This window comes from Bombyx mandarina, chromosome 05, assembly GCF_030267445.1.
Source record: "Bombyx mandarina strain Sakado chromosome 05, ASM3026744v2".
Taxonomy (NCBI): Eukaryota; Metazoa; Arthropoda; class Insecta; order Lepidoptera; family Bombycidae; genus Bombyx; species Bombyx mandarina.
This window is the reverse complement of record NC_143212.1, coordinates 6,641,070-6,667,430: the sequence shown is the minus strand read 5'-3', so window position 1 is coordinate 6,667,430 and position 26,361 is coordinate 6,641,070. Positions and strand designations below refer to the sequence as shown.

Sequence of the window (26,361 nt, the reverse complement as noted above, 5' to 3'; positions counted from 1 at the left end):
TATAGTTGGATGACCCAATAGGAGTGCAGCGGACATATCACCAGTGGCATAGCTACCCAGGGGTCAGGCGGGGCATTACCCCGGGGCCCTCGAATCCTTACCAGAAATCTCGATCGAACTGAACTTTTGGAAATTTCTCCTATTTTAAATTAACGATGACAGGTTGCAATCCCACTTTAATCATGACAACTCAGTTGAGAGAAATTCAAAAATTATGCCTAGGGAATTCCCCTAAATTCTTTCTGTAGGTTGGCAGTGTTGTCAATTTGACGGATAGTGATATGTGCGTTTTATTATTCTACGATGTGCGTTTTATTGTGCATTCGAGTTAAGCCTCGAAGGCTCCGTCGGCCGGGCGTCCTTGTGGTGAGCTGCGCCTTCTGGTTGTAGTGTAGTGTAGTGTTGGACCCGCGGTTTCGCAGTCGCGGACCAGTCCCACATACCCCGCGCGCACCCTAGGCGCGAGGACCTTGCAGGTTCTGCTCCCAGCCCGAAAAAAAAAAAGGCCTGACCTTTATATAATAAACCCTTGAATCTTCTCTATTTCGTTTTATTAGCCAAACCTACACCAAGTATTAATTGTAATTTATGTTGGTACTGTTTAATATTTTTATTACCTCCCCTGCAATGCACAAAAAAGAGCTTAAGTAGCTTAGTATTTTTAAAGTATTTCATATTTTTATTTGATAAAAACTAATCAGCTTACATAGCAGTGGGGCCCCATTTTTTAATTTGCCCCAGGGCCCTTGGTTACCTAGCTACGCCACTGCATATCACTACGTAGGCCGTTCTTTCTTTGTGTTACTATTTGCATTAGTCGTGGCTCGTCACGCTCGTCGTGTTTAGTAGAGAGCTTAAACACCCGGTGCCCCTTCTCTTCTCTTGCTGCTCATCCGATGCTTAAGCCACTTAGCAGACCTTTCGCGCTTGCAAAATTATTATCTTCATATTTTTATATAAAATTTTAAATATTTATTAAGGAAAGAATTATGTTCTGCGATCAATACGAATGGATTACGGAACGAACATGGATGGAGGCTAAGGAATAATGAGATGAAAATACTTCCTATTGGCTGGTCTTCAAAAGCTAATATTAAATATAAGAATCAGTAAAATTCGTATTATCAATAAAGGCGATTTCGTCATAATTATAATAAAAATCGTCATACTCCCGAAGATATTTATTGCAACAAATCACAGGAAAAATAAAACAATAAATTATCAAAATATAAGTAATCTACTTACGTAAACCCCGCAACTTACACTTTGCTAAATAATATATTACAAAGAAATAAAAAACTAATTATAATGTCTAAAATAATCTTAAAATAGGTACATACAAATTAAAATATCCTGAAACAGAAGCTTCCCCTCTGATTCACCATTTTGGATGTGTATTTAACATAACTTAGCACATACATACAAGTAGGTAATCACAGTATAAAAATAAAGCATTGTTTCATCAGTCGACAACATCACAGCTCACTCAATCGGCAAAACTAAAAACAGCCTGACGACTTAGTTCCGTAAAAAAACATTAATCTAACAATTATATTTAATGTCATTGCTTAAATTTCTGCAACAATACTTAAAATCTGTTTAAAATTCATGCATTACTCAAATAAAGATATGCTAAATTATTTAATCAATAAGAATCGAATTCGTATCAATAGCAATGAGCCCTTTGTCGAGCCGCAAATTACTATATCGGGATGTAAAAGGCTATTTGGTTTAAGCGACATTTTTGCAACTTTACAGGAGGGCCATTTAAATGTTTAAATTTGAGAAAAATATCATAATAAAATATCTTATTCACTTATTTGAATGGAGTAAACTTAATTGAGGTTTAATTGAAAACATCGAACTCTTAATGTTACTGCCAAATAAAACGCACCTTTAATTACAAAGATAAATGTCGCGTATTAAGCGAAATATCGCTTAAATAAATAGACTTTAACTCCTCGATATGATAAAAATAATTATACAATAAAAACATAAAACTAAAAAGCTAAATTTCTTTCGGGGTTTTCTACATCTACACTACTTTCTATTTAAATATCTGTTCAATGCAGATCTTTGTATTCATCTAATCATCGATGTTCAGCTTTGGTGTTTCGTGTCGTGTTAACAAAACGGCCACTTTCAATATTATGGCACAAACTAAAATATAGTACGGACTTATTTGTTAAGATTGTGTCTCAAATCAATCATTGGTTTAGATTTACATCGCCACGGTTATAGTAAGTTCCACCACTGAACAAATTCTCTAATAGGGTATTTGACTGTGTTATGAAAAGTTACATCTCAACGTTTTCGTGTACTGAAACGTAGATTTTATAAATTATCTCTATAAAAATCTGTAGACAAACTTAACTGTCAAAATGATCACACATTACATGACCCATTATGCCAATGAGGCCAGTACAAGAACTAAAACTTTAAAAGCAAACAAGTCCGTTCACTGATAACATAATAAAATGTCATTATAAAAATTGACTTGTTAACAAAAAAAATTAATCCAGGGATCGCGTAAATAACTTTTTTTTCTTTCAAGTTACTGTGATTTTTACACTTATTAACGTTCAGGTACATTTTCAGAGCGAATTACGTTTTAATAAAGTCAAATACCAGATTGAGACGAATTATAAAGTAACTGAACAAGTCGTCTTCTCGCATTAAAACTGTATAATCCCAAAACTTACTAAATTTTACAGGAGAGTGTTTTAAAGGTTTATTAACATATGATATTTTTAATATTAATCATCTTCGCAACATTTATTTTTTAGTTTTTACCAGTTACATTATCTGTCTTTTAAAGTAAGATAAAATTATGTATTAATTTTGTTGATAGTAGTCGAAATATAGGCAAACTAAAAAAAACAAAAAAAATAAAACTAAACTATGCTCTTTCGACAGTATTTATGAGAAAAATACTGGTGGTGATACCTAATGATTACGCATATTAACTGAAGTTCGAATATTTTTGGAAATTGTACAGTTTTAATGCGATAAGACGAAGTAGCCAGTGTGCATAGGGAAGGTTAATGTTAATGTTTGGGCTGCGGTGGGACGATCGGTGGCAGGTCGACGGCGGGCAGCGGGTCGCGCCAGTACACCGTCTGCGAGAACTCGTCGCTGGGCTCGCACTGCGCCGGCGGAAACACCTGGTCCACCAGCACTGACATATGGGAGTACCTATAAAAGGAAACATTGATTAATCAACCTCACCAATTGTACCTCACTTGGATTTAATCTATATATCGACGCTTGAAAGGCAAACGTCACTAAGCAACAATAACTGCTTTGTACATAAATGATAGGCAATAATCATATTCGATACGCAAAAAAAATATATTTCTAGGTCTATTAAAATCATTTCAATCCTAGAGCTAGATTCGTTAAAATAGTTTTTTTTTCAGGTATTTCATCTTTAAATTAGTCTACTGTAAAGTTCACGCATTGTCGCTTAGTCACGTTTGCCTTTCAAGCGTCGATATATAAAAATTAATTGCTGTTCGTTAGTCTCGCTAAAACTCGAGAACGGCTGGACCGATTTCACTAATTTTGGTCTCGAATTATTTGTGGAAGCCCAGAGAAGATTTAAAAGGTAGATAAATATGAAAATGCTCGGAATTAAATAAAAATAATAATTTTGTTTTTCCTTTGATGTGTCCCCTCCGTTGGACTGATTTCTTTTGTTTGTTTTAAGTTTATTTTATACAAAAGTTTAGGTCTTTTATTTATCGATTAAGGCACTACGAACACTACTGCCGGGTCAGCTAGTTTTAAATAAATTTTAGCTACATTTCAAAATGGTATATAATAATACCATTTTAGGAATAATATAATTAATAATAGAATTGATAATTTAAGGAGTCTAATAGTTATTTTTTTTACACAGGATGTAATTTTGTCAACAGGGTGGTGGTGAATCAAATCGATATAGAAAAAAAGTTAGAGGGTAATATGAAAAAATATTTACATTTCATTTCGGAAATTTATCTGTTTCTTGATTAGTAGTGGGATTTTTAAATAACAATGACAACTCAACTTAAATCATTACAGAAAATAGATAGTGAAAATAATTGTCGGTATATTTTGACTTGTTTTAAAAATGTCTGTAAATGTAAAAAAGTTAAAGCATGGTGTATATTCGTACTTACACCATATTTATTAATGGCGGGTTAAAGGTGAACACATATATTAACAATATTTCAAACTATTTTGTTTTTATAATTATTTATCAAACCAACACCAAGAGGCTACAGGTTTACAATTTTGACATGAAGAAGCACATTTATAACACAATGACATGTCGATGACTTTAGGTATTAGATATTATAATGCAGTTTTAGCCAATTTTTCAGTTTTAATAGCAGAATGTTATTGTTTGGTTGATGAGGATTCGCTTTGACGTCACCAAGCCTTACAAAATACCATGCCGCCTGTTTCTTACCGGCGCAATTGCCTGTCCGCTTAATTTCTTTCGCAAAATTTAATTTTAAATTAAACCCTAAATTTCTCGTATGATTCTAGAATTTTTATCGCGTTTCAGAGGTGGGAACAAATCATCGACCATGTCACTTTGCACGTGGTAACTGAAAAAAAATACACTCATTACGATGTGCGGATACAGTGTTATTGACAAATACCGGCTCCAGTGTGCTTAGTGCGAGTTTTTTAACCTTCTCGATAGCGTAAAAGTTAACTCAATTTTGTATGCAGTTGAAACAGCGCCCCTAGCGGCAAACGTACGCAAACGATCCCATTATGAGCTGAATTCCCAAATATGAGCTAACTTTTACACTATCGAGAACGTTAAAAAACTCGCGCTAAGCACACAGCTCGTGACGCAAACTCAAGCTTGTAACGAAGTTTGTACAAATGTAAATTAATAATAACATTTCATTTGATAACTCACGTGGACTGGAATGTCTGTGTTAGTTCATGTTTTAATTCGCCCTTATAGTTTATGGTGAAAATTCTTACAATCGGAATACCGACAGCTTGATATGCACACACGTCCTGAAATATAATCAAATAACAATATACATTATTAATTAGCAACATAACTACAGTTTGTATATTTATTTTACTGTATATTCACGATACTACGTCACAAGCCAGCAGCAATGGGATAACGCACGAAATAAACAAACATATTTCGATTTTTCGTCTTAGGAGGAGTATTAACAGATTCGTTGTTGACTTATAGCCGTTGGATGTGGATTTTATCTTTTATACCGGCGTAAAGGAACTGTTGCCGAAAACGTACGCTCATGATATTCCACATAAACACAAAAAGCAAAATCGAAAAATATTTTAATTTTTTTCATAGTGTGTTTATGTATTTCACGGTATTATTTATATTTTAAATAGTTGATATTCAAATGCAACGAAGTCTTCGACTTCATCTTCAGCTGGTCGTGGGGTTCACTTCCCGGTGTCCAAGCCAAACGTCTCAGTAACTATCTAACATGATGTATCATGAGCTGGATGTCTATATTTCAGACCGTCAGCGCAATAGTGGCCTAACCATTTCCATTTTCCACAATCATGCATATACATATATTGCAATTTATAGAAAATATTATAAATTTTGATGCAAAACCGGCCTATCCATAATTTCACCCATATATAACAGATGGGTTTGTAAACATTATTTATGCGCGTATTTTTTTTTTGCCTACTCAAATTAAATTCATGAAAACTTAAACCTCATTGCTCCATAATAACTATATTAGGCCACTTTTGCGCTGACGACCTCATTTATGTTATACAGTTCGTAATGATTTCCTTTAAATGTACAATAACTTACATTCACTCTATTCCCATAGCCAGCGTAAAATGGATTAGACCCTTGAGGGAACAGCGCCTTGATATCGGCGAGGCACTGAATTTTGAATTCTTCTGGTTTCTTCTCGATGACCTCTCGATGGAAGGCGCGAAGCAACGATGTAGGGTTCAGCAGCAGCGGCCCGTCCGGTAGACACACCTCGCCTTGTCTGATTGAGCGCAGATATTCCCGAGTCACCTGTTTGGCACGTTCAATTAAAACTTACACATCTATACTAATACTAGCGACCCGCCCTCGCTTCGCTTCGGAAACTGTAATTTATTATTAATTTCTCCACTATTTAATGGATGTTATTATACATATAAATCTTCCTCTTCAATCACTCTTATCTATTAAAAAACCGCATCAAAATCCGTTGCATAGTTTTAAAGATTTAAGCATACATAGGGACAGAGAAAGCGGCTTTGTTTATACTATGTAGTGATATAAATCTACAGTGGTTTTTACGGATGTTCCGTTATAACTACTGGACCATGCATCCGATTAACTTGAAACTTGGTATCCATGTAGAAAATACATGTACTTAATTGATAGGCTAATATTTATATGAGTGTTGAACTCCCTACACCAGTTGCGGGGGCGTTAATGATGAGAATCTTTGTGGGGGGTAAGAAATAATAATGTGAATTTTAAATGCCCAGCGAAGCGGACGGGTACAGCTAGTATTATCTATTTATACTAGTGTTTTTCGAGGAACCGACTACCGAAGTTTATAATTTAATATTACGTAAACTTACATCGTAACTAAGAAAACACGCTTTAATAGCAATCCTAATGAAAATTAAAATTTCCCTTTTGATGATTTTGGTGACACCGAATTTGATATTTAGTCTTACTTACCCTGGATAGTAAAACGAATTAATACAAATGTTTTATTTTCATCAGTCCTTGATATGTATGTCGATATTCAAATTAAACGAAATATTTTCAAAATAACAATGTAAGATTCCATGACACGGATAGATTGGTACAAGTTAAACTAATAAAGACGTGTTAAAAACCATTCCGCGTCTCCCATTATAACTTTAATATTATTTAATCTTAAATATTGTCATTTTTAATGCGATATGTTTGAAAAACAAACTGACCGAAGTGATTCGCTGTGCCTACTCATCGATTCGTCGAATGTATCGTGTGGTTGGAATTCGAGGACAAAACTATCATGATTTTTTGTTTGTTCCGGTAATTTAATCTCATTTCCCTTTTTGAATACTAAATCACTTTAATACTACAGTTTCGATGTTGCTATATAATGTCTAAAAATGTAATATTCTTACTTTGGCTTGTCCGATGGCCCTGGCCGACAGATAGAGCAGTTGATATCCGTTGTTCTTTATCTTCGTGAATAGTTGGGCGACCCCAGACTGGGCCCAATCTTTGCCGACCATTGGGAATATATGGCCCAGTACGTCCGATCTGTGCAAAAAGAACTGGTCAGACTTTCAAGTGAAAGAGAGCAAAACGTGTCAATAAATTCAGAATAGAATGAAACTTGCAATCGTTTTTCGGTTCGTAATAGGCACCGTTCCAATGTTTTGTGATTTCCATCAAACACTTAGGTCGGTTTACTTCAGTATATAGTTAATAAATAAATGTCACGTTAGTTAAGTGATTTGTGACCTACTGGATTCTACACCATGATGACCAGGTTGTAATCCCGTAATTCCCCCCCGGCCCGGGTATTCATTCGTAAATGGATTCCCCAGCGTTAAAAAAAAAAAGGTTGTGATCTCGATCGGATTCAATATATTTGATATTCCAGATTTAGATGTATTATTATTTACTATTTATTTTTCCCTACCTATGCTGATAGCCTTGAGAGTCTATTTTAACGTAACCCTAACTAGAAGGGTGAGCTCACGGGGCTCAAACCTGACGACGTTGCTAACACCAACCCTAGAAATAACCGTGCTTCCCAGAATCTACCACCGAATCGGAAACGCGACCCACTGAGAAGATCCGGCGAGAAACTCAGTGGGCTGTATCTGTGGGTTAGTTAACTCGCCAAACCCTTCATCGCAAGCAACGGGTTCGACGAGAACGGTGACCCGTTTAGATGTACTTTTTCTCTTTGTGTTTACGTCAATACAGAATAAAATAGCTTAGTTTACATATCGTTTTATGTTCCATTATAGTTGGCCGGGAACCTGTTCAGTGTCTTCGCATAATGAAGTATTATTGTTTGCCTTTGAACTAGTTCGAGTTGAGCCGTGAGCTAGTGGTTACAGATTGCCATTGATGCTGGTAGCGCAGTAAAGCGTGTAATGTAGTTACTTGGTGATGGTTCCGTCGATGTCGGAGATGACGACCTTGTCGTCGTAGCGCCAGCGGAACACGTTGCACTTGCAGCGCGTGGTGCCCTGGTACGCCGTGGTCACGCTGAACACCATCTCGTTCATGCCCTCGCGGAGGTTCAAGTTTCTCTGTCAACGAAACGCACTCTTTCATTTTTGATGACAGTATTTTTTTTTACTATTCAGCTATAAGCCATTTTCAAAATAGAATCGAAAAGTATTAATTATATTGTACGAATGTAAATCCAAATCATGGGTATTAGTATAGTTTGTCGCCTTAAACAACAATAAAGTTAAGTTTTCTGTTTGAAACATTTCTATCATTTTACCTTAGCAATATGTCCACAAATGTTTTTTCATTTGTATTTCATTACCTAACATTAGTTTTGTTTAGTAAAATTAAATTCTCAAACTTTGTCATCCTGGATATAAACAATAATTTAGTCACATACATAGTCTGCCTTTTTATAGGCAATTAGCTTTTTGGATGTTTTTACTATACTGTACTGTATGTACTTATTTGTATTTGGACACCCACCGACTACACTATATTGCAACAAATATTCCAATATTGCAATAAATTATGTTCTGATTTTCTGGTTCCGCCTCCGTACTGATACACAGAATGAAGTGCCACGAGTGTACTATAAGGCGGGTAAGTAGGTAATGATTGCAACACAACGCGACCTCTAAAGACTTAATAACCACAACTTATTTATTACTACTTCAGTAAAATCACAATTAAAATTCATTACACGTTTAAAACATACGAAAAAGTATTCCTGTTCTCCTTTTAGCATGTTTTCTCGCAATGATATGAAATGAAAATATCAAGTCCTAATTCAATCACTTAGGAAGATACATAGTTTAAGAATCAGTTACGACTATCTATACCCGCATAGAAGTACAAGAGAGCGAAGACTGGTGGTAGGACCTCTTGTGAGTCCGCGCGGTTAGGTAACACCGCCGTACCTATTTCTGCCGTGAAGCAGTAATGTGTATCGGTCTGAAGGGTACGGCAGCCGTTGTAACTATACTGAGATCTTAGAACTTATATCTCAAGGTGGGCGGCGCATTTACGTTGTAGATGTCTATGGGCTCCGATAACCACTTAACACCAGGTGGGCTGCGAGCTCGTCAACCCATCTAGCAATAAACAAAAAAAGTGAATACAAAATATAGTAAAATAAAACATACAATCTGTTCTGATGACAAACGAAGGGTCTTTCGGAAGGTCGAGTGGCGGCGCGCCCTCGACGACCTGGGCAACTGCTGCTCTTGTTCCGAATCCGATGAACTCTGGTCTTGGTGATCCATTGCTGCATAAACAAAGGAAAAGACAATTTATATATTTAGTATTTAATTATTATTATCACTTGTTCTACAAGGAAAAAATATTAGTTACTAATTATTTAACTGTTTAAATAGGAACACCTGTTTAACACATCGATACTGTGCTGCTAATATTTCAATCTTCCAATTTTAGGTTTAAGTGTAAACTACAAATCGAACCTTGTTCTTGGTGGACAGCGTTTTCTGACATCGTAAGTATGTTTTCCTCCACTTCGACGGGCTGAGATTCGAACACGTCATCAACGTTTACAATGTTTTGTGTCTCTTCGATTGTTTCCACAGTCGATTCTTCCGCAGGCGTCTCTTGTAGTGCAACAGTGTCTACGGCTTCGGATTGTGGTGGACTCGACTTTGTTGGAATGTCGTCCGATAGAGAGGTCTTTTCGGCACTGAAAAATAAATTAACTGTAACTAAACTCGAGACCATAGAACTTATATCTCAAGGTGGGTGGCACATTTATGTTGTAGATGTCTATGGGCTCCAGTAACCACTTGTGCTGTGAGCTCGTCCATAAAAAAAAAAGTTAGCTTAAATTATGGCGTGAAACTTTAAGGCAACAATGTTCCAGATTGCAATTTGAATATTCAACGAGACACCTTATTAATCTATTAAACAGTGTAAAATATTAATTTGATACATTAAAATCTAATTTATATGAAAACTAGCTAGCCCGGCGAACTTTGTTCCGCTTTAGACACAATAATTGAGCAGACTTTTGATTGGCTATGCATTTTAGTTGTTATTATTATTATATTCTTGTTCTTCTTCACTCGAAACAAACACATCAACCGGTCAACTTCAAAATTATACTATAACTAACCATAGAATAGTTGACTACATTACGTTTAGCTGTCACTTGCGTTTAGTTATTCCATATCAGTTGCGTTTTTATACCACGTTTTATGTCACGTCCCACGGGAACGTAATAAATAAAACGTATCTTATGTCCTTCTCCTGGTTCTAAGCTACCTCCCTACCAATTTTCAGCCAAATAACTCACATAATCACATAATCAAATAACTCACTAACACTTCAGTAACTAACACGACTTTCTTTTATATATATAGACTAGCGACCCGCCCTCGCTTCGCTTCGGAAACATTAAATTTTATTATTGATAGCTGAATCCCGCGATGTTACCCACGGTTATTGTCGTATCGCGAGTGAAGCCGCGGGGCGAAGCTAGTATAACAAAGTTAGTTTAAAAGGTTACTCCTTATATCATCAGCTACCTATCAGTGAAACTCCCGTCAAAATTGGTCCAACCGATCCAGAGATTAGCCGGAACAAACAGACAGACAGACAAAAATATTGAAAAATAACTTTGGTGTATGTACCGTATGTATATAATGCATGCAGTAAAAAGAGGCTATTTCAATATTACAAACAGACACTCTAATTTTATTTATATATACTATATAGATAGATGAACATGCTATATAGAAATTGCCGCTAGTTCACACTAACATAAAATAGTAGAAGCCTGTAATTGTGTAAATGTAAACTAACTGCTTAGCCTCGGACGTCCGCCTCCAGCTCCACCAGGAGTAGGCGCGGGGCTTGCTGCCGCTGTCTCCGCGGTGCGAGCTCGCCGCGTCCGCCTCTTCCTTCTCCGAACCCTTCTCCAGCGACTCCAAGACGCGCTGCCGACAATTAACACGTAGATGCTATACGTGCCTCGAAATAAACGTGATATATCTTTCGCACTAAGTCATGATCGAATGCGAACGAATAAAAATACACAGCCTTAACACTGATCATACCAACACTTACTGGTACCTTTTTGTACCATAGCGGGTAGATAACGGTATACGACAAGAATTACTCAAAAAAATAAAACGATATAAAAAAATAGTATAATAACCGTAGATTAATTGGTAAGAAAATGCCATGAAGTCAAATGTGCAAAAGCAATAAAATGATACGTGCCTTTCAAATGCAAAAGTTCAAAATGGGTCATAATGGGTTTATAAAAAAAACATGTGTGCAATTCACACGTGTTAGAAGGGAAATCTTCAAAAATTAAAATACAATTATCCTAAATTTCTAAGTATATGTAAAATGTTGTCATTAGTAAATAATTGTAAATTATCTTTTATAGTATCAGATAGCACCCTCTGTGAATTGATATTTTAATTTCACGTACAATCCTAAATTAAAATTCACTACAAGAGATTTCATACACACGTTACTATTAAAAAATCTCATAGATGGCGCTGTATTAAAAAAAACACTACACTGAGAACGTCTAATGTGTTCTATCGTATTCTCTCGCCGGCTGATTCTTATACATTTTTATGTGTTTGTGTCTCTATGGACTTATTTTTTCGTTTCATCGAGTTTGAAATCACAACGATTCTAAAGAAGTTTCACTTGATAAAAAAACTTGTTATCACTACATAGTATAAAACAAGGTCGTTTTCTCTGTCCCTATATCCCTATGTATGCTTAAATCTTTAAAACTACGCAATGGATTTCGATGCGGTTTTTTTTAATAGATAGAGTGATTAAACAGGAAGGTTTATATGTATAATAACATCCATTAAATAGTGGAGAAATACTCGTTATTTTTGAGGTTTCTAATGTGATGTCGTAAATGATCAATAATAAAATTTCATGTTTCCGAAGCGAATTAAATACTAACGTTTGGCAAAGGCCGGCGGTACACGAGCAGGGACAGGATGAGCGGCCCCGCGCTGCGCCACGGCATCCAGCGGTCGCCGAGCCGCACCAGCAGCCGGCCCTCCGCCGCCAGCCGGGCGCCGTCGGAGCAGAACTCCTCGAAGGGCAGCGCGCGGGACACGTTGTCCTCGCGCACGTACAGACACACTTGACCCCTGGAATACACATGTTTTGTTCTTTTCCGTGTCCAATCTTTGGAAGCTCGTCGTAGGTATTTTGATTTATTTATTACACTTCATGTAAAATTTACATTGGCGGACTTAATGCCTAAGGCATTCTCTACCAGTCAACCAAAGGTAGTGCAGAGTAGATAGTGGTAGATGCAATGAAATTTATATTAAGATACAAGTATATACATACATACATACATACACAATAATAGTTTATACAGTATTAAAAGGAATATATTAATAAATTTCCATAACAAACAACTTCATCTTAATAAGTTTTCATATTTTTGTACAAAATTTTACACTCCCATATAGATTCCATGGAACTGCTGTCGAATATATCTATCAGCACCGACTTCAGAGTCCAGAATTCGCATTTGGTAAACCTCTTGATGATGAAACCTCTTTGCGTTACGGACATATAAAAATAATATATCAACTATAACCCTATGGTAAGAATGGTCAGGCAGTATAATGATTTGGCTAAATGTTACGGTAACCTTGATATCTTTGAACCTAGACTCAGGGGATTTGTCAGATGTGTGAAGGATATCCTATTTAACAATGGCTAGTTATCAATATTTGTAATTTCAATTGTGTTTTCAATAGCCAAAGCTAGATCTAGGTACTACTTGTACCATTTAGCTTATATGTTAATGATTGCAATTTGTTTTGTGCATCAATAAATAAAAAAATAATAAAACATGTCGGCATGTCACTGCTGTGGTCGAGCATCACCCCCCTCGAATTGCCGTAGCTACCAGTGAGCTTAGTGAGTGTTTTTTAAATTTTTCGATCGCGTAAAAGTTACAGCAGTTGGAACAGCTTCCCGTCGTTTTCCGCTAGAGGCGCTGTTCTAACTCCATACAAAATTGCGTTAACTTTTACGCGATTGAGAAGTTAAAAAACTCGCACTAAGCACACTGTAATGTCCGATCGGAATATCTCACAACGATACGTTACGCAACGTTGTCCGTTATGACACGTTTATCATATCACAGACACGTCGTCTTTCTATACTTTAGTCAAACGAAACACAATCTAGTCGATTAAAGAAAAAACAAAAATCGCTTGTGAGTAAAAAATAAATAAATTTAAACATTTTAATTTCATGCCATACAATGAGCATAAAATAGCTAATAATGTCAAGGTTTACACGAGTGCCACACATATATAATGCCAATAGTCTCCGAGTAAGAGGGGCGGCGACTTCCGAACAAACTAGCAGGACAAAATTTAAATTGAGGAACCGTTTTTTATAAGCAGAAGGTTTCTGGCATAGTTCCATAAAAAAAAAATAGATAGCGCGCGTTTCGTTATAACAAACGCTACGGTAACGCGGCCTGGTTCCACTAGCATCTCTCTCACTATGAGTTAAATAGCTATTGGATTTCGATATACTTTTTTTAGTTTTACTTCTTAGACTTTAATATAGCAAGTTTTTTTTATTTTATTATGTTATTTTATTATATATATAGATGGGTGGACGAGCTCTCAGCCGACCTGGTATTAAATGGTTACCGGAACCCATAAACATCTACAATGTAAATGCGCCACCCACCTTGAGATATGAGTTCTGGGTCTCAGTACTGTAACAGCGGCTGCCTCACCCTTCAAACCGAAACACATTACTTCTTCACGGCGGTGGTGGTACCTACCCGTGCGGACTCACAAGAGGTCCTACCAGCAGTAATTACGCAAATTATAATTTTGCGGGTTTGATTTTTATTACACAATGTTATTCCTTCACCGTGGAAGTCAACCTTGAACATTTGATAAGTACGTATTTCATTCGAAAAATTAGTACCCGCCTGCGGGATTCGAACACCGGTGCATCGCTCGATACGAATGCACCGAACGTTTGTAAGCATGTTTACAGTAGTGCTCGATAGATGGCGGAATAGCTCTATGGTACGGGGACGACAGCAGATTTTATATTACTGTCAGATTTATAGATACGTACTTTGCCAAAATTTTGTCGTCGTCGTCCGAGTCCATGACGGGCGGTTCGAGCGAGGCCGGCGACTGCGGCAGGGACGGGCCGTTCCCGGACTCGTACTCCTCCTCCGTGGGAGCGGGGCGCGCGTGCTGCACCACCGAGCCTGCGTCGGTACGAATTTATAGCACAAGCGTCAACGAATGAGATTTTAACCGCATACCTCCAGAAAGGTCAGGCTATGCGCTTCGGTAACCACGTAAAATTTTAGAGAGGCGGCCGCGGAATCACTTGTTCAGATGAAGAGTAGCAGATATTGCACAAAAAAGAACCTAATTTAGATTTATTGAAATTATTGCTTTTCATTAGAATGGAAATTCTTGGAGAAACTCAATCTACTTAGTAACTAAATTGAATTAACAATCAACTATACTTACTGCCACGATGACGTTCAGCATGATATTTCGGGAAGTACAGGTCGGGGTTGACCTGACCACGGTCCAGGTCGTCCAGGTAGATCCCCTCGGGCGCGTTGTCGGCAGAGTCCCGCGTCGACATGAAGCGGAACATGCCGCTGAGCACGCCACGCCGGCTGGGCCGCTCCTCGTCGGAGCTGAGCGGTTCGGCGGGCGAGGCGGGGGACGCGGGCGAGGAGGGGGACGCGGGGGAGGCGGACGCGGGGGACGGCGCCGACGCGCACTCGCCTGACTCCACCCCGCGCACCGGAGGCTCCGGGAGCTCGCCCCACCTCCACGACTGCGATGACTTGTCGCCGGTCGTTGTTCTCGACAGCTCCACCTCGGTGTCCGACTGTACTGGAGTACCGCCCCGAGAACCTCTGCTGCGATGCGAAAACCAACTATTTATTTGATATTCATAGCCAAGATCTGCCAAATGAAGCTAAAGCGATACCTTAATGAACATTTGCAGCGTTATTAATTTTGTAAATGACGGTAGATGGTTCATTGATTGACTAGTGGAGTGTATCGTGAATGCGACATATTATTTTGATACATCGAGGTCGGCGATGTTTTACGAGTTTCGGAAATCATTTATGAGTCATGCTATTATTTTCTTGATATGACGAGAATTCCCATTACGGGATAGCGACATCCTGAATCGCATATTATTATGTACTGTTTTTAGTCGACCACTAACTACTACTAAGATGTTTGTTCTAGTTTCTACTCTTTATTATTTAAGATCACTTTAATTACTTAGCGTTTACGTGGTAAAAAAAGTCTGTAAAGGCTTTAATAACGCTGCAATAATCTACTTAGAAACGTTACATAAACATATAACAAACTATAAGCACGTGAGTCAGCATTTAAAATTTAAATGAATCAAACATTTACAAATCTGACAATTTAGTGTTAGTTTAAAGCTACGAGTGTTCTAAATGCAGTGATATTATTGAATTAAGTTATTACGAATGTTTTGAGGCGGCGTGGACCTCAAATGCTGTGTCTGACAACGCCAATGGAATACGATTTTCATTCAGCTTCAAATTCGACATCTCTTCACTGCAATGCAGGCAAATGATCATCAGGTAATGAAATCGTAAATATGTATTGCATTTGTATTATTGTAAGGAACGTACCTCAATGTAGCAGCATTCAGTTCGGTGTCACTAAAGAAACTCATATCAGTGGCGTTAACAATGGCGGTCGTCTGCAAGGCTCGTTGCTCGGAACCAGCGCGGTCCGACTGACTAGATACAGAACTAGTGGACGACTTTCTTTGGTGCTTCTTCTTCGAGCTGACTTTTCTTGTTTTTTTCTTTTTCTTGCCGTTCCCATTCTGCTTGACCTCCTCATCGGTGGGCGCGACGTCTATAGGTCTAAAGTCATTGTGGACGCTAATTTTTTGTACGGCTTGATTCGCTTCGCTTTCCGCTTCGCCAAGCTGAGTGGCCGCGAACGTTTTCGGTGTTTTTCCGTCCGTCCAGTCGGTACCTTCGTCGAGGTCCTCCATTTCAAACAGGGCCTCGTCTTTTGATGGTTTCTCGTCTTTCGTCGTATTCTTCTTAATCTTGGTCAAGTCCGGTTTCTGCATAGTTTGTCCGTCTGCAGTGTATCTTTAGGAAAAAAATCGATTGCTTTGTTTAGAAACAAAGAAAGAAATCTTAGAAAGTTATTTAAGTGTCATGGTGACTTTAATGTTGATGTACTTTTTACGTAAACGTTAATGCATTGCGAGTGTAATAATACTTTTTATGAACCGGATACAAGTTTCAAATTCAAGTTTTTTTTACCGAATTACTAACTTACAATCTTAACTATAGAGCAGATGAACAATGTCTCTTAAATTATGGTTAATTTTTGGCGTAATTTATGTACCTTCGTTTAGTATAATCTGATGCCTGCCCATGGTCGGGTTCGACAGCAGAGAGCGAATTGCGACGACGTGGCTCATATAATTCCTCGAACCTTGCAGCCGGGATGGGCGAGGTGGCAAGGTGAGCGGAACATTCAGCTTCGTCTTCGCCTACTTCCTCAACGAAAAATGCCTCACCAGACTCCCCCAGCTTCATGTGGATATTCAAAGGCTCACCATTCAATTCTAGGTCCACCTGTCACCGTGAAATCAATATATCAAATAATATTATAAATTAACTGACAGCATTAATACTAAATATACCATCACGGGTCAAATAACCCATTTTGAACTTTTGCATTGAAAATGCACGTATCATCTTATTGCTTTTGCACATTTGACTTCATGACTTTTCTTACCAATTAATCTACAGTTATTATACTATTTTGTTTCGTTTTGTTTATTTTGAGTAATACTTGTCGTATACCGTTATCTTCCCGCTATGGTAAAAATAAGTACCAGTAAGCGTTGGTATGATTAATGTTAAGCAGAGTTCATTTATAATGTACATGATTATAAAACCTGGAACATTTTAGCGAATTAAAGCCGTTTTACAAAAAGCAGGTGGCCGGATGATGATAAGTATTTGTGCCAAATATTCATGAAAATTCTTAGTTAGAATTATACCCCATTCTGGCTTTTATCCAAATTTCATACATATGCTATTCAAACGCAGATTCCTGGTCTCATTTTGGCAAATAGTCATCTCGTACTATCAACGGGATTGTTTAAAATAACAATCGACATGAAACATAAAAGTAATTTTGTATCACACAAAGATCATGCAAATAGTAGGTACCTAAACCAAAACAATTTTAAATGAACACTATATTTTATTTTAAAGTTTTTTTTTTATTGGTTAGATGGATGGACGAGCTCACAGCCCATCTGGTGTTAAGTGGTTACTGGAGCCCATAGACATCTGCGACGTAAATGCGCGGTACCTACCCGTGCGGACTCCCAAGAGGTCCTACCACCAGTGATTACGCAATGTATTGAAAAAATGAAACCCGCAAAATTATAATTTCCAGGGCTCCAGTAATAACTTAACACCAGGTGGGCTGTGAGCTCGTCCACGCATCTAAGCAATAACAAAAAATGAAAAATCAACTACAAAGATATGAATTAAAAATTACTAAGAATGTTTTTAGTTCATGAATCTGAGTTTGATTTTTATACAGTTTTTAAATATGCGTAAATGATTATTGTAGTAGATCCGTGAAATTGGTGTACGTAAGAATGATATAGAAACATGAATTAGGCTAAGACCGCCCACACAACATCATAAAATATAGACTTTTATCCTGTGGTCTGTTTAATCTAAAATGTAATCGCTTTAGTGAAGGGTGATATTTTATCACATTGGAAGCCTTTCTAAGTGACCACGTGTTTTGAATGTTACAAAGCATGTCCTTATCGTTTCATGCAGATAATGGTAATCTTATCAAATTCCTGTTACGTTATTAATACTTAATTTAAATTTATGATAATCGTGTTAAAACAATACATTTTACAACATAAAAAAATGAATCACCTCTGTTAATTTGGAGTTATTATTTATTACAAAACAAATATACATTGTGAGTACATTTGATTTTGTAGTGCAAAGTTTTTCTGATTACATGTTGGTATTGCATCAACATACGTTTTGGAAAAAGGATTATGTCCTAAGAGGGATGTTTTCAAATAAAGATGGAGGCGACCGAATAGTAATAATGTCAGAGCCGTGAAATTAGAACACGGAAATAATTTTATATTTGAGCTTCCTGGCGCGGCTGTACACATACATATAAGCGCTTTACGCAAACACATACAAGGCCCAAATAAACCGTGAATTTGAAAACGTTACCAGCATGTTAATTAATAACGACGACAATAAACGTAGACGAGGCGCGGTCGTCCTCGACATTTTGCAGCTTTTGCAAGACTAGCAAACATTGGTTCCGTAACATTTTTAAGAGGTTTGTTTCATTGAAATATAATTTATCTACTAAACAGGTTTTAAAATCCGACTTTATTCTTTAGTAACATCTTGAAAGTAAAACTCAGAATACGGTTCTTAATTATTCCTTTCAATAAATACCTATCAATGCACCAAAAGTGAATAAGGTACTAACTAGTGGAAGTTATTTCTTGTGCTCATTTGTAAAATAAGGCTAAGTTGAACAAGTACACTTGATTCTGCCTAGTTTACCATAACGCATGTTACAATTCCGTTAACAAGTGGAATGAAATTCATTAATCTAAATAGGGTATTTTGTGACCCCGCACGGGTTAATACCACTACTTTGTCCATTTCTGCCGTAAGGCATCATCGTGTTTCGGTTTGAAGGATAGAGCAGCCGTTCTACTATTAAACTGAGACTTAGAGCTCTCAAGGTGGGCGGCGGAATTTACGTTTTTGATGTCTACGTGATCTGGTAACCACTAAGCACGGTCCATTTATATAAGCCCCAAAAATGCCAACTTTTTCACGTAAGTTTTAGCATGTCCGAATATTTTACACAAACGCCAAGTGACAACAACTGTACAAAGTTTGAACTCGATCGTATAAACGATGCGAGGACGCGGAGACTGCGAACAACAATATTATTTTCGTACAGATGTACCTACATCGTGCCACGTGTGGCGAAAGTACATATTTCCGGAAAAAAAGACACATACAACTGGTGATTCTTAACACCATTAAATTGAAAACATTGAGATTGAAAAAAATATATTGCTAACTAGCTGACCCGACAGACTTCGTATTGTCTCAATCGATAAATAAAAGACCTAAACTTTTGTATAAAATAAACATAAAACAAACAAAAGGAATCTGTCCGACGGGGGACACAGCAAAGGAAAAAAAAATAGTTATTTTTATTTAATTCCGAGCATTTTCCACCTTTTAAACCTTCTCTGGACTTCTACAAATAATTCAACACCAAAATTAGCCAAATCGGTCCAGCCGTTCTCGAGTTTTAGCGAGACTAACGAACAGCAATTCATTTTTATATACATATATAGATATTAGATGTTGTTTCTACTGGTTTTTTTTTTAACTTACCACTTTAAATCTGGATCGAAGCACGCCGAGTTTCCCAAAACGCACGTGGAATGGCGAGCAGGTGAAGCTGCCATCGGGCTGTTCGACTACGATGACATCTATAGCTCCAGTAAGTGTTGCTGCGTTGATCTCATTATAGAATTCGCGAAAGTTCGCTATGAACTGACCGATATAATTCATAGAATACATGACTGCCGGTTTTCCGTACAACCTTGTCTTAAAATTAATACTGTATGTATCTCCTTTAACATACGCTTCGTTCTCACGAAAACGCCTTCAATTACCCCATAATGTTGGGACTAAAAACACTTATAACGTCGCCTTACTCTGTAACAAAGAAAATGAATCATTAATTCCCATCTAACAAAGAAATAAATAATTAATGGAATGTTTCAACCGCATTACTAACGTGTCTTTTCCATGATCTTTAATGATGAACGTTAATTCATGTTACACAAATTAAAATTAATTAGATATGTATTTGCATAATATTATTTATGTTTATGTAGGGTTGAAACATTATGCGGTTTTCTCGTAACTTACAGAATTTCATGAATATAATTTTATGTCGGAAGAAGTTTGCAAATGTAAACACTGCGTTTAAACACCAACTTAGAATTCTATCGATGTTTCAGGAAGCTAATTTATCAGACAGGAAATTTGAGTTGTAATAGGGGCATGCGTGCACGATGTTAGTGGTTGGATTTAAAGTATTTTTTTTACTATTGATTCTGAAAACCAAGGTTGTGGTTTCGTCCTTAGATTTTATTAATTACTAACTGAGCCGAACCTCCTTGTTAGGTCCGAATTTCTACATTATTTTTCTGAATTTTGCCCGATTATGCCGATCTCTAATAAAGAAAATGGATCTTGTATAATAAATAATTTGCCAATTCACTCCAGTTTTTCTCAAGTGATGAGCTTACGAACGAAAAGCATTTAATATTTATTCCCTTACCATTGAGGTGGTAAGTTCATTGGGAGCTTCGTGTACACTCCGTACACACACTTACGTTAATTATATTACTTTCAGAAAATGGAAAATTTCTTGTCTGCATATATGTATGTGTAATTATATGTAATAGAAATATGTACCTGTGCATTGAAGATAACTATAACAATATAATGTTTACGTTTAAGATTATGTGTCTTCGTCAGAGTACCATATAAGTCTTTACTGTATCGATGACACTTGCTATACAAAGCTTGTAATACTTATTTTTTTACATATAAAGTTACATCTAATCGCGCTATCATGAAAAGAACCAGGTTGAAACAATAAAACCATATTTTTTCTAGAACCAGCGACATTCCTAATGTTGTAATATAAACTAACATATTTTGTTCACTTAAAATTTCTATAATACGTTGGCTTGTTATGTCTAAGCATTGGTAGCTCTGTTGACTACTTGATCCGGAAATTGTTCCACATTGCATGTTTGACTATAAATATTCAAATGGCTATCGCTGTCTATTAATATCTGGGTATCAATAAAAACACTTGAGGTCGATGACTGACATAGTCTCGAAAACTAACCACTTTGATAGTCTGCAAAAACACAGGCAACAATTTTAAACACACAGATGTTTGTGTTCACACAATATTACGGTTTGAATGTCACAATATGAAACTGATCGCATTATTGATATAATTGTTGGCGTTCCTCGCTACTGTACAATGTGACCCGGATCTGATTGTAGTTGGCGACATTATCAATATAAAATTTAAATTCGAGTTCCGGATATATTTGTATTTTTCTTGGAGAAATGTGTATTTCCGGAACACGTAACACATAAGAAAATCCTAAAACTTGAAACCTAAATTTAACGATCGACAAGCAAACCCGTTGTTGTCAAAAGAATATCTACTATGAGAAAAAATTTTAACTCCGAGATATGAAATAAAAACGTTCTACTGTAATAAAAAGTATGAAGCCAATTCTTATTATTGTTAAAGTCACACAGTAGACTTTTTATATGAAAATTTTGATAGTAAACAATTATAATTGCAGTAGTCAAAATGGGCACATATCAGATTTTGGTTTGACAACGACGATTTGGCAAATAAAACACCAGCGAATTCATTCACCCCGTTAGATAGACGTATTATGAATTTGTAAAAGTGAGCACGCGATCACAGCGTGCAGCGTGACGCAATGTGAACGTGAACACCGCTCAAGACGGCTGAGGACTTTACCCCCATAGACGCAGAATGACTAGTTCATAAAAATACTCAAATTAGACTTTGTCATAATATTTTAACTACATCTTACAGCATAATATAGGTAGGTGCCTAATTACCGAGGAAAATTTTGGCACGAGTCGTGTGTTTATTGTGATGTTGATGACCAAGTCAAGATCACGGACCAATGAGTGTATAAGGCGTTTCTGTCACTTTTAAATATCTAAAAATGTTATTGCTCCTCATCTATAATTTGTTTACCGTTAGCCTTTACTGGTGGTAGGACCTCTTGTGAGTCCGCGCTGGTAGGTACCACCACCGCCCTGCCTATTTCTGCCGTGAAGCAGTAATGCGTTTCGGTTTGAAGGGTGGGGCAGCCGTTGTAACTATACTTAAGACCTTAGAACTTATATCTCAAGGTGGGTGGCGCATTTACGTTGTGGATGTCCATGGGCTCCAGTAACCACTTAACACCAGGTGGGCTGTGAGCTCGTCCAACCGTCTAAGAAAAAAAAAAGCCTAACGCACTTTGGTACATCGTTATGGATTTGACTTTCATTGAAAACAGCGATCTCATCTGGAGCCTTAAACTTGAGTAATAATTCAAAACAATATCCAATCTATGACTAATAAAAGTTATACTTGTACCAGATGAGACAAACAGCATTTACATGATTTATAATTATATCGCACGTAAGCAAGAATTTAATTTTATCAACAACATTGCCACTCTAGATTACTTAGAATTGATTAACGTGATATCCTCTATATGCAATTCTTTTAAATAAGTTTATTAATTTTCTTAACGTGGATATTATTATTTTTCAATTTACCTTAATTTGATAAAAAACCTCGATAATCTGGATTTATTTTTATTCTACATATTTTAATATTTTTTTTAAATTCGACAGGGTATAGTCAAAAAATACCGTGAAAAACAAAACTAAAATGTTCAAAATTTCAAGTCCTTAGCTCCTCAGCAAATTATTTTGAACGCGGTTAAAACTACATACAACCAGCAGCGCCACCCCTGCGATTCCCGACGGGTCGTCGACGCCGACCTTACAGGATACTCCGTAGGGTCAGAAACAGCCTTTTTTTTCTTTCGGGCCGGGGGCCGAACCTCCTACGAGGCCCCCGCGCCTAGGGGGCGCGCGGGGTATTTGACGATCTGCAAAGTGTTGGGAGCAGACCGCGGGCCCACCCACTAAACAACTCCCCTGCACTCTTACACCCGACGTCCGATCTCCGTCCGGGGTCAAAACCCGGTCAGAGTAGGGGGGTTCCCGCGGTCAACACTACAACCAGACACGCGGCGCCACCCCGAGGACGCCCGACCGACGGGTCGTCGAGGCGATAGTCGGCGACCAATGACGTCGGTCTCCGCGATACGGCGGCCCCCCCAGGCCGCCCGGGCGATGCCGCTGGTGTTCCGGGATACCCCGCTGGGCCAGAACCAGCCTGCCAGATCGGAACGCGATACACCGCCGACCGGGTTGCTCTTCCACAGTATGTTCGGCGACGACAGCGACGACGAAAATGCGGACCGCATCGCAGTCCGCAGCCGCCGACACGTCGTCCCGCCCTCCTGGTGCCAGCGCGCTAGATTGACGGTAGCGTGCGGTGCAGCCTCAACCCCCTTAGGTCGCCCCGTGACCATCACCGGGAAGAGACTGTCTCTTCATAATCAGCCTACACCAGCGACGGTAGCATGTCGCGCAGGCTCAACTGCCTCAAGTCGCCCTGTGGCCTTCATTGAGAGAAAATTACCTGCCCACATGATAATAATACGTGATGCCTGCCTCCTCCATACACCTACTCTTCATTCTCATCATCGGTGCGCAGTCATAGTGCATAGTTACGTCAACTTATTTCCATACATTACTTTCTCTAGTTTTATTTTCAACACTGGTGATAAGTTGAAATCTGGTCACCATAGCAAAGCCGCTTGACGTGAATATGTGCACGCGCGTACATCAAATGAAATGTTTTATCTTATTTGATTCAAATAACATTTTAGGGTTCTGTAGCTAAATTAAAAGAAAAAAGTGATAACTTTATTTGTCCGTTACTCTGAGTCTCTCAAGTTTATCTAATGATGACATAATTGCAAAGGTAGGGATTTTGAAGGTGGAAAGTGAAAATAATTTAACAGGTATATTATACTGCTGCTATGTTGGCCGAATTCATCAAACAAATTTTCTAGAGCACAAAATTATAGGCGTGTGGATTATCGTTCCAAAAATATTATAACATAAAACGGTATCGGTGTGACAGATCTTCTAAATTCGTTAAAATACCTTTTCTTTTACTGCCTCTAGCTTTTCAACTTGATGGTGCTTTCCGAAAATATTAAAACCTTTAGCCAAAACTGACTGGATCATGTTGAGTAGGTTTTGATTGATAGGATATTATTGAATCACAGTAACGGTAAGTATGCAAAGAGTTAAACAACAAAATATATGGTTTGCCAACCCAGTTGTATATCTAACAAAGCATTCGTAACACAAAGCCTCAATGTTGTACATTGGCTAAAAGTAGGTTGAACTGATAAATTCTGAATTTTCAGTGAATTCGTTCAATAACATGTACATTGTATGAACATTTTGCGGTCATACGATGGTATCGTGGCCATTACACGACTACGCTACAGCACGTCGCGTCGTGAACATAAACGTGATTGATAATAACATTTATTTTGCATAATCAAAATAAACGCTAATTTCTTCTGTGTACTTAGGTATTAATATAATGTTTATATCTATTAGCAAAGGAGTAGAAGCGGAAGTGTTATTAAGAAAAACATTATCAGACATATGTATCGCTGTGGTTTGACTGAAACCTTATCTGTGTTTGGTCAAAGGTCTTCACGTGTTCCTGTCCTGTAAAGGCGTCATGAACATGTGTACGAATGAACTATTAACTGGATATTCAATATTTTAGGTTGTTATTATATTTAACAATATTATTCCTAATGCGTGGTTCTTTCGTAAGTGACAGTGATTATTAAAACAAAATCGAGTCTTCAACCTTTTTTTTCTATTGCTTAGATAGGAGGATGAGCTCACAACCCACCTGGTGTTAATTGGTTACTGGAGCCGATAGACATCTCCGCGTTTTATCCCGAAAAATCGCCTCATTACCACCGAAAACTATGTTTTGGGCCTAGGCAATTAAACAAATAAGAGCAACGAATCATTTTTACTAAATTAGTTCGCAATTACTAGTGATGTTTATGGTAAATTATTAAATAGGTCATGTTGCAAAGTTCTCAATACGAAATGATTAAAGACTGCATAGAAACTACTCAGTGATCACGGCAGTAAATTTGAATAAATAAATATTGATAAAGCAACGTAAAAAGTATACAATAACAATTATAAGAAAAGGCGTACTTAAACGAATAAGAAAGCAACAAAGAAGTTCTGTAACGTTGTTTTGTAACACGTACCTACTTAATTGCTGCAAGTTTTAAACTAATTAATCTGCAAGAAATTTTGGAATAATTTTACAGATAATTAATATTATGCAGTCTTACTACAAATAAAAGAAAAACGTTTAATGGCTTCTCTCAAAATATACCGGTATCAACACAATACACATACAATTTATGTGAGACTTCTTTTCATTACATTTTTTTTTTATTAATTTATTTGTTACTGTAAAATTATTAATTCGTACCTACCTTAATAGTTACATATTTTATATAAAAAAAACTAACCTTAAAGTACAATGGTGATTATTCACGATTCAATTATTTTTTTTGCAATCAATTATTTACAATCTCTTCAAAGTTACGTATCTCTTGTGTAAACAACAAAAACTTAAACGCGTGGTCACAATGTCAATTCAACTAACACACTGATTGTGCTGTGTGCGAGTATTGCGAGTTGTGACTGGCTCGTGTGGGTGGGAAGATACTGCGATACTCCAACAGCCGATCATAAGCTGACGTAGTACTATGACGTACCCAATCCAGTGAATGTTTTTTAGAAACAGCTTATCATTCGCATACAAGCCGATGTTCTTTATACGATTCAACCCACTGACTGATTTCTGACTAAAAGGAAAACTCGTACAAATTATAAGTACTACGAAGCGACGGGTTGGTCGCGTGGTGTGGATGGCGTGATGTCGCGCCACTCGCACCATGTTGCGAAAGTATTCGTTTTAAAATTAAGCCTCGAGCTGTAGCACAATCACGGAGTAAATACAACATGTAAACTGCTTTGGCGGTAGCAACAGATTTTAATTCAGCAGCGGCCTAAAAATTTCAAACTATTCCTCTAATCACTGAATTTAACTACGTTATATTTAATTTTATTTCGATTAAGTAATCCATTAATAATTTAATTACAGTTTTTCTGTTGACGCCATTTCCTCCTTATGGATCGATAAAACTGAGAGGTAGAGCAATAATAACCATGGAATGTGCTGCAAAACAAAGGTTGAAATGATGAT

General features: G+C 37.3%; 1 protein-coding gene across 11 annotated transcripts in view; it reads right to left on the bottom strand.

Annotated features, from left to right (window-relative positions):
• Positions 1 to 1,166: 1,166 nt before the first annotated feature.
• Positions 1,167 to 26,361, bottom strand: part of Lpin (phosphatidate phosphatase LPIN) — a 33,188-nt gene continuing 7,993 nt past the window's right edge. The window contains exons 1-17 of one of the 11 annotated variants that reach the window (XR_003624836.2): positions 25,622 to 25,822; positions 19,719 to 20,045; positions 16,633 to 16,865; positions 15,894 to 16,370; positions 15,724 to 15,816; positions 14,731 to 15,134; positions 14,321 to 14,459; positions 12,150 to 12,342; positions 11,015 to 11,148; positions 9,664 to 9,893; positions 9,349 to 9,470; positions 8,132 to 8,280; positions 7,135 to 7,273; positions 5,819 to 6,034; positions 4,922 to 5,025; positions 4,457 to 4,598; positions 1,167 to 3,195 (exon numbers count right to left, since the gene is read on the bottom strand). Coding sequence is in view for 7 of the 11 variants with exons in the window: in XM_028179224.2 (XP_028035025.2) it covers positions 3,048 to 3,195; positions 4,922 to 5,025; positions 5,819 to 6,034; positions 7,135 to 7,273; positions 8,132 to 8,280; positions 9,349 to 9,470; positions 9,664 to 9,893; positions 11,015 to 11,148; positions 12,150 to 12,342; positions 14,321 to 14,459; positions 14,731 to 15,134; positions 15,724 to 15,816; positions 15,894 to 16,370; positions 16,633 to 16,865; positions 19,719 to 19,907 (2,970 nt within the window). In the remaining 4 variants the exon portion in view is untranslated. Of the gene's footprint in view, positions 3,196 to 4,456; positions 4,599 to 4,921; positions 5,026 to 5,818; positions 6,035 to 7,134; positions 7,274 to 8,131; positions 8,281 to 9,348; positions 9,471 to 9,663; positions 9,894 to 11,014; positions 11,149 to 12,149; positions 12,343 to 14,320; positions 14,460 to 14,730; positions 15,135 to 15,723; positions 15,817 to 15,893; positions 16,371 to 16,632; positions 16,866 to 19,718; positions 20,046 to 25,621; positions 25,823 to 26,361 lie in introns of those variants that run through there. The other 10 variants (XR_016323130.1, XR_016323131.1, XM_028179224.2 and 7 more) reach the window with 10 other exon arrangements.